At 45.0% G+C, this 8,978-nt stretch overlaps 1 protein-coding gene across 1 annotated transcript; it reads right to left on the reverse strand.

The window, feature by feature from the left end:
• Window positions 1–5,432: 5,432 nt before the first annotated feature.
• On the reverse strand, window positions 5,433–6,295 carry si:dkey-85n7.8 (COX8 domain-containing protein). The gene is made up of 2 exons (XM_028953514.1): window positions 6,073–6,295; window positions 5,433–5,647 (listed from the first exon to the last, which is right to left on the reverse strand). Exons 1-2 carry the CDS (start codon window positions 6,190–6,192, stop codon window positions 5,537–5,539), a joined length of 231 nt encoding a protein of 76 aa, XP_028809347.1. The 5' UTR covers window positions 6,193–6,295; the 3' UTR covers window positions 5,433–5,536.
• Window positions 6,296–8,978: the final 2,683 nt, after the last annotated feature.

Consider the following 8,978-nt stretch of genomic DNA (forward strand, 5'->3'; position numbering starts at 1 on the left):
CTTTTGTCTTGTTAGCCCTAATTATAATCCTCATGTGGCCCTAATATCCTAATTTAGTTTCTTAAATAAGCATGTTTCCTCACTCCATTGTAGCTGATCTGTGTTGATTGTTGCATGTAACTTGACTTGAAGTCCGAACTTGACAGAGTATTTTCTGTTGTGTTTTCACCATCATTACTTATCATTAAAGTATTAAAATGTCATACAATTAAGCTTTGTGCATTACCTCAACTGTGACTGAATGAACATCCAACACAAGTGCAAACTCCTCCAGAACCTGCGCTCCGTGAAATGCATCCGGCAGCGAAAAATGCGTGTCTGACTCCACAGACGGCTACACCTACGTGCCACTGACACTGTTGCCACGATCCTGCCTACCGGACCTGGCACACAGATCCCGCCAGCCCGCCTGCCCGCTCCCAGCAGGCCGAGGAGGACCCTGCCAAGGCCGCGGCTGGTTCCGCTCAGCGTAGAGTGTGTGCTTTTCTTCAGTTACCGCCTACTGCCAGACTCTTGCCATGCGCACCGGTTGTGAGGCTTTGGAGGGTGAACCTGAACACCCTGGTCTTGTTAACCCCAATTATCATTATGCATTCATAATTATCCTAATTGAATTCCTTTTGTCAGTTCCCATGTTGGCTCACTTGTGGCGAGCAACAAGCAGAAGATGTCTGTCTTCAGTTGGGTATGAAGTCCAGACTCAATGGAGAGTAACGTTTTGGACATCATGGCTTTTTCGTTTTATCATTATCATGATAAATGTGTATCATGTTGTATAATTATGACCTGTGCATTACCTCAGTCAGACGACAGATGAAGTTTTGAAGATGACATCCATAAAGATTTATTCAGAATTGTGGAGATATGGATTCAGTATTGCGCAATACATGTAAGAGAAAGTTGCAGTCTGGGGCGTTAATAGCCATAATCTCCCCTTCATCTAGTGACTGAATGAATTTCAGTAAGCTGGCGAGTTGGGGTGTAAAGACAGCGATTCCTCTCCTAGTCGTCTGCCATGCATTGTCACCTCCGGAGGAGAAACGTGACTGTGATGAATGGCTTGGTGATATGCCACCCTCCCATGCATTCATCCATTCATCAGCACAGCCAGAGGGCGCCTGTCTGTCAAAAGCGGCTTGTTATTGCACGTCACCAAGGGTCAATTCATCAGGCAGCTGCAAAGTAGAGTGTCAATCAAACAGGTGTGTGTGTGTGTGTGTGTGTGTGTGTGTGTGTGTGTGTGTGTGTGTCTGAGGTTAGGCCGTGTTGCTTTTACTGTTGCAGAACCCTTTTTTTTTAACCCTCAGGCAATAAAGGGTTTCTGCATCACTTACATTCAAAGACAGAAATCATCCATAATTGACCTTCATATTTACTCACCCAGGATTAATCAAATGTTGATGTTGTTTTAATGAATGGAGTCCTGATGGATACCAAGCTGAAGGGGACCTTTTCAGTACAAGGATGAGCAGCCATGCTGGTCTGTTTAGATCTAGTTCAATGACGGAAAGGTCAAAGCGTCATCAGGATATTTTTCTTGCTGCAATTTCACGCATACCAGCTGAAGAAGTTCTGCTCAGTTCTCTGGGTATTTTGTACAAGCAGAGCCTGATGGATCACTGAGAGTAAAAAAGTGGAAACAGCATCTGATGAGTTAAAACGAGTACGAGCTCAGCACAGCCCCCCAACCTCTCCATCAGATGTGCTATTTGAGGATGATGCAATTAGACGGTTGGGGCCATTTCGAACACTGATGCTTCGCCCTGCCAGGGAAGCTCGACTCGCATGGTAACAAAGCCGATCTGACAGTCTGTAAATAGGTTGGCTTGGGGTTTTCCAGCACAGGGACAGAGAGCAGGACCCCTCCGTGTTGGTGCTGGAAGCTGCTGATCTGGAATCAGTGAAAGGCAGAAGAGCTTCTTAGATGTTTTCAAAGCAACAAAACAGCCAGGCCTGTGTGTGTGTGTGGTGTGTGTGTGTGTGTGTGTGTGTGTGTGTGTGTATGTTTTTGTCTGTACGTGTGCGTGTGGCCAAATTCACTCAGGCACAAAAAATGACTATACCAGTCTCAGCTGGGACCTCATATGTTTCAGATGAAGCATAGCAGAAAACGGCCTTCTGGGCCATATGGATCCATTGAAATGAACCGAAGACAATACACCATGCCTCCCCAAACACCACCCTCCATTCCAAACACAGCACCAAAAACTGTTTCACTCTCTCTCATACAGCCTCACATTCAACCCATCATTTTGCTGTGGCGATAATTCATATTTTATTTCATTTATAAGGTTTTTTTTTTACTAAAACGTGCAAAAAATATGACAAAAAATTACTTGATCAACTGTGATTATATGTGTCATGTTTACTCATTATGTCCTTAAAGATAGCTTTAGGCTAAAAGACATTTGTCTTGTAATTGAATCATTCAATTACTTTATTTCAGTTATCAAAAGTAAAAAAAATTCAATGTTGTAAACATCCTGTGGTTCCCAGAGCAGGAGCTTCCTCTGCTGGGAGATTCTGGAAACACAAGCAAGTCACAAAACATGACACCGCCGCTGTCATAACAACATGTGACATTCTTCCCCATGCACACACTAGTGAACTCGGACACACACAAACACACACATCAAAACAAACAAAAAAAATCCTGGTGTGGACAATGTTGTGCCTTTGTGTCATATGTCCTCTTTTGGACAATATTAATCTGTCTTGTCAGAGGTTGATGAATAACCGCTGTCTACAAATTCCTTCTCGTGAAAATAACAATGGACAATGGCGCATTAAAAATATTGGTTAAATACAAACCACTGTTTTCAGACATAATAGAAGGTCTTCATTTATTATGGATTATTATGTAGTATACTTAATTCATCTGAAAAGCAGAAGATGAGCATTGTCACGTCTGTCCTGGCTCCGCCCCCCCTCCCCGGACTATTCGGATCTGTGTTTCGTGTCGATCGTAGTGCGGGTTCCTGGGTACGTCCCAGTCCTGTAGTGTACACTTGCTGTTACCTCTTTCGCTCTTCCGGGTGCCGGGTTCCGTATTTAGTCACCTCCCTAGGTCCCATTGGCACGTATAGCGATCCCCCCAGTGTGACGATCCCCTCGCTCCGGGCGAACCGGAGTCTACAGATGGGACATCCAACGCAAATCCTGAGGCCCTCCATGTGTCCTGTGTGAAATTGAAGTGATTGTCATTGTGAAACACTGCAGCACAGCACATGGTGACACAACAAAATGTGTCCTCTGCTTTAAACCATCACTCTTGGTGAGCAGTGGGCAGCCACGACAGGCACCCGGGGAGCAGTGTGTGGGGACGGTGCTTTGCTCAGTGGCACCTTGGGGGACCGGGATTCAAACCTGCAACCTTCTGATTACGGGGCCGCTTCCTTAACTGCTAGGCCACCACTGCCCCTGTGTGTCCTCCCCCCTTGCAAACAAGCTGCCATGTAGGGTGGTAGTAGCCTAATGGGTAACACACTCGCCTTTGAACCAGAAAACCCAGGTTCAAACCCCACTTACTACCATTGTGTCGCTGAGCAAGACACTTAACCCTGAGTGTCTCCAGGGGGGGACGGTCCCTGTAACTACTGATTGTAAGTCGCTCTGGATAAGGGCATCTGATAAATGCTCTAAATGTAAATGTAAATGTAAATGTAAATGGCACGTGCCTGAACCTAACCTTTGGTGAGTGTCACACAGGAGCATGTGTAGACACGCTGGACTCCTGCACCCTGCACCCAGCCCTCGCGGCTACTGGACAGGACTGGACTGAGAAGCACGAGACGCGGCCACTCTCTGGTGATAACCTGGCACGGACAAAGGACAGCGACAGAACCCTCCCCACTTTTCAGCGCTTGCCGTGGTGGTTCAGTTCTGCTTGTGTTTTGCTTTGTGGGATCATCTTTGTTCTTTATTTGCTGCTCACATGTCGTCCCTCTGGCTAGCATTAAAAATCTTAAATGATAGAGTGCCCTGTTTTATGGTCATTTGTTACCCCACTTTAGACTCTGAAGTTTATTAAAAACTGATAAATGTCTGACTTAGAAATAGAGCAAAAAATGAAAAGACTGTAATTTTCTGCTCATTTAAGAAAAGGAAAGTAAATTCCGGCCATTATTCTGTTCATTGCCTGTAATTAAAGTGATGCTTTCTGAAGAAGTCGTCATGCATTAAACATCAAAAGACCAAACTGTTCGTCTGTAAAAGGCCCGCGCTACTGAACACGGCACAACAGAACAGCCGGAATTCTGGGACGTTCCGGGTTCACCAGAGGAAGGATGGCGGAAAATCATCCAATTCCCCAAAAACAAACAGCAACAGCCAGGCTGCCTAAATAAACAGGCACGTGGGAAAGCTGGATTTGTGCGCTCGGCCCGGCCTGCCCGTCACACTTCCTCCGGGGACCGGACATGCTTCCAGTAACGGTCCTCGCTCGTGCTGGCCTTAACGGCGGCGTTAAAACTGGCTGATAGGACTAGACATTCCAACATATTTGTCATTCATATATTTTTTAATTTATACAATATTTTTAATATAGGCTCAGTATTACGCACAGCAGAAAATAGCAACAGAGCTAAAAAAAAAAAAAAATGCTAGTCATTAGTCCGGAGTCAAGCTGCTAAATGAGCAGGACTGGAACGTTCTGTCCGGAGTCGTGGGAATATCAGGAAGTTATGTTTTTGCAGTCTATTTACTTCATAATCTATGTGAGATCAGCAGTGTCCTGCCAAAGGGACACAGCAAACCGTCCGTTTTCAATGAACAGATATGAGGATAAGATTAATAATCACTTCTGTTTGATCTGGAAAATGTGTTTTGTTATTTTTGATTGCATAACTTTTGAGCACTAGAAGTTATTGTATAAAATAACCACTTTTTTTTATTGTTTCAACTGAAATGGTGAATTTTGCTGCAGTGGAATTTGCAGTAATTGTTGCCATTGCAGTGAACGTGATAGTGAAATCCTATTTTTTTTACCAATATTTAACTGCAAATTGTTTTCAGCTAAACTGTGTCTTGTCCCAGTTTCATCTCAGCATCGTCTTCCCCCTCCTCTCACTTGCACAACTTTCTCACAAGGAGGACTGTATATTACGCGAGTTGCAGCATGAGAGGGACGATGACCTGGACGATGTCCTTGCTGATGGCCTGGCGGGGTTTCCTTTGCTGGACGGGGTATTTAAACAGCGCTGGTGTTTGTTATTGTGTGTCTTATCATTTCCATCAGGAACAGCTTCCCCTTACGTGGCTCAGGCCACCCATAAAGCATTAAAAGGGGAGTTGGGTGTCATTTTGAAAAATGTTTTAGATCAAAATTCCTCAATTAAAAAAAAAAGGGACATTGATGTTAAAAACAAACACAGACACGGCTTGTACTCACAACTCAGGTTTAATGACAACAGAACTGGAAATACTGTGTGTGACTTTAGGGACATTTAACACCCGGTTTGGGATGGTTACGGTGGACCGGACGGTAACATGCGAGAAGGCGTACAAGGCTTCAGAAGCAGCCAGGGTTAGCGGGCTCTCACGAGGGTGGAGGACGGGGGCGTTTGCGGTACTCGGGCAGATGATGCATGATCCAACCTGCTGGCACCAGCATGGCCACAGCGAACACAGACATGATGAAGAAACTTTGCTGTGAAGAAAAGAAGAGGCCATCGTCTTTCTTTCCCCTTCCATGACAGGTTCATCGCGATGCTTTCGAACCACATGATCTGATTTAGGCTGCATCCTTTGCATTATTTAGTTCATTCAGCTTGATTTTTTTTTATTAATCAAATTATTTTATGAAGTGATTTGGCTTTGAATCTAAATTAAACACATTATCATTACGTGATAAATAATTTTCTTTTAACTGTGATGCTTTTTGTTGGAAACATGAATGTCGAATCCATATGATTCATTTGAGTTTGTTTAAAAGAGGAACCTTTTGTCTAGATCATTTACAGAATTTAAAGAATATACACACCACTGATGCTTTTCATTATATAACATTCACACACACACAATTTGAATGTAGAATTCTGACATCATATCCAGCTTCCAGGTGCCCCCACTCACCCCGGCTCCGATCTTGTTCTTGGGCGGCTTGCTGTAGATGCTGGACCTGCGCTCCTGCAGGACCCTCTTGGCCTGGCCCACGGCCGCAAGCGGCAGCGCTCCCCTCAGTAGCGGCAGCATCCCGCCAGCATTTGTGGGAACCGGCGTGCTGGTGTAAGGGGATGAGGAGAGGCGGCCCCTTGAGCTCCAGCCTCGAGAGTGTCTGGGATGACCCGACACATCCTGTGAGATCCACCGAAAGGAACTTGGGAGACCGTCCCCTCCAGTGTGGGAGGAGCCTTTTTTCACCAGTTCTGTCAGTCCCCTCACCGCGTACCAAAAGGAACAAGGGACCGTACTGCAGATCATCTGTCTGCAGATTCTGGTCCCAGGCCTCAATTTACTGTAAGATCGCAAATGACATCAAGGGAACCTTTGTTCCCAAGACCACAAAGCTTCTAAAAAAAAAAAAAGCAGTTGGTGACGCTCTGGTTGGCTCCTGCACCTTATCAGCCCGGCTGTCATCTCACGTTTTATCTGAGGGCTCCATTTTCCATGAAAGCACCTGGCTCTCTGGTGGCCTGTGCTATACGCAGCTACAATGGCAGCCTAATTGTGGCCGATTTGATTAGCCTGATCAAAGGTGTGTGGCAGGTTGGGCCAGGAAGACGACAGCTGTGCTTTATGTCAGCCGCTGGGAGAGTTTATAGTGTTAATGAGTTCAAACCCAAGATACTGTGTGTAAGTCTAAAAACCTAAAAACCTGCCTGACAGCAAGGAGTATAAATAGAGATATACCCTCAATGCCACCCTCACGTCCTGTAATACAGTGTTGTCTCATAATACACACAAATGTCCTCTGAAGTCAGTGGCTGTGGCAATGAACGTGCAAACGCAAAGCCCGCCTCGAACTGAAGCCCAGCCTCGTTTTCTGTTTTGAGGGCGATCGTGTCATTTCAGTGCATCCGGGTTACCATAACAACGCTTCCCACTGAAGATCTCCTTGTGGAGAGCACTGCACTTCATCCACAGGAAGTTCAGACAGTGGCCAACGGATCGTTATTGTTGGTGACTGTGAGCCAGAGGAAGAGTACGAATCAGTAATGATCACAGGATCGTTTACTATATTGATCCCAAGGGAAGATTTAGGAACAGCAGCCAGAGGAGATTGTATCCCTTCAGGACTAGTGAAGGAAAAGGTGATATTTGGGAGGCAGTGCCCTGGTAGTTTGATTGTACATGACCAGACATAAGCGGTGGACACAATCAAGTAAAAATGGAAAGGATAAAAGCCACCAGTACAGCTCAGAAGTGACAGGGTTGACAAACCTGGGGCGAGGAACAGGGACATGGACAATCAGAAGGAGTGGATCAACTGAATGGGTACAGCTGAATATCTAGGAAGCTACTAGGAATTAGGCAGAGGGGCAGGATAAGGAGAGATGTGAATGGCAGAACAATATAGAAATAATGAATTAAATGTAACCTTAGCTGATGCAGTGAAGATCATGCTTGAAGTCACATCCCATGGCCGTGGAACAAATGTCACACGTTGGTTCAGAAGGGTGACATTCTAAACAACAACAACATTTATTTCTTATATAGCCCAAAATCACATACAGTATGTCTCAATGGGCTTTGACAGGCCCTACAGTTGACACCCCCAACACTTCTGCACACAAGGAAAAACTCCACAAAAAAAAACTCTAGGAGAGAGAAAAAAAGAAAGGAAGAAACCTTGGGAAGGAGTGATACAGAGAGGGACCCCCTTCCAGGGTAGAGTGAACCTGCAAATGGTGTGGTTTTTTTTAGATGATTTCTACAATAGGAAAGAAAGAGCGAAAAAATAATAAGTCCTACAGTTGTAGGGTTGGAGAAGTCCAGAATGTAGTCCAGTGTCATGGTCTAGATTACGTGTCCATTATGATGTTACTGGTCCATTTGAAGATCCCTATAGCTGTAGTTGGAACGGTGGTGGTGGCTGTGGTGACCCTCTGGTTTGTTTCATGGTATGTCCTTGTTTAGCAGTTGTCAGGAACCAGGATTTATTTGCTGGTCTGATCACTGGGATCTGCCAGTAGTCTGAGTGCTTGATTCCGTGTCTCGGAGAAAACAAACAGAAGCAGCAGCAGACGGTTGCACTGTACGACTGAGACTGAAATATGTGGTTATAGTGGTATATTGGTGCTACAGTGACCTGGTACCCTAACTAGGACAGCCTAACTAGGGTGAATTTAACACTGTCTGTGTCTAACAGGGGGACTTAAGAAAAAGCATTTGCGCACACACACACTATAGGAAATTCACTTGTCATTGCAGCTTCAAATTGCTTGGACAGTGGACACCGATGAAGATTTCACTCTTCACCAGTGGAAAAAGGTCATGTGATCTGATTGTCCTTGTTCCTAAGTGATGGGCACATCGGGGGTAAGATGGGAAGCACGTTAAGTGATGTACCAATCACGCATTGTTCATACGGTATATGCCTGTGGCGTTCAAAATGACCAAAGCTTTTCCTTTCCTGACATCATGGTCATATTTCCAGGACTTTCCAGACAGAAATATACTTGCTGTGAACTACGCATGCATATCAGTACACAGTTGCGTTGTTAATGTTTGTGCTGGTATACTTGCGTCCGTACTGTGCGTCGTAATCTGTAGTGTGTACTCCTTACCACCAGGGGTCAGTGTCGAGTCCGCAAAACAAGTAAATGAATGACAGATATTAAAATCTGTTGAGTGCGGATCTCGCAACACTGTCCCTATAAAATTACACAGGTTCTGCATCCATATCCGTAAACGTTCCGTTCATTTTGAATACGCAAAGAACGCAGGATACGGGGCGCTGCTGTACGTACGTACATGCATACGTAGTTAAGCGCAAGAATATTTCTATTAATTGTGACACGACACATCACTGTCAGACA

The sequence above is a fragment of the Denticeps clupeoides genome, chromosome 14, assembly GCF_900700375.1.
Source record: "Denticeps clupeoides chromosome 14, fDenClu1.1, whole genome shotgun sequence".
Classification (NCBI taxonomy): domain Eukaryota; kingdom Metazoa; phylum Chordata; class Actinopteri; order Clupeiformes; family Denticipitidae; genus Denticeps; species Denticeps clupeoides.

Bases quoted from the DNA above. Each gene is read 5' to 3' on its own strand.
- si:dkey-85n7.8 (XM_028953514.1), bottom strand. From the start codon at position 6,192: ATGCTGCCGCTACTGAGGGGAGCGCTGCCGCTTGCGGCCGTGGGCCAG. The intron at 5,648-6,072 runs GTGAGTGGGGGC...TTTTCTTCACAG, and splicing joins AGAACAAGATCGGAGCCGGG to CAAAGTTTCTTCATCATGTC.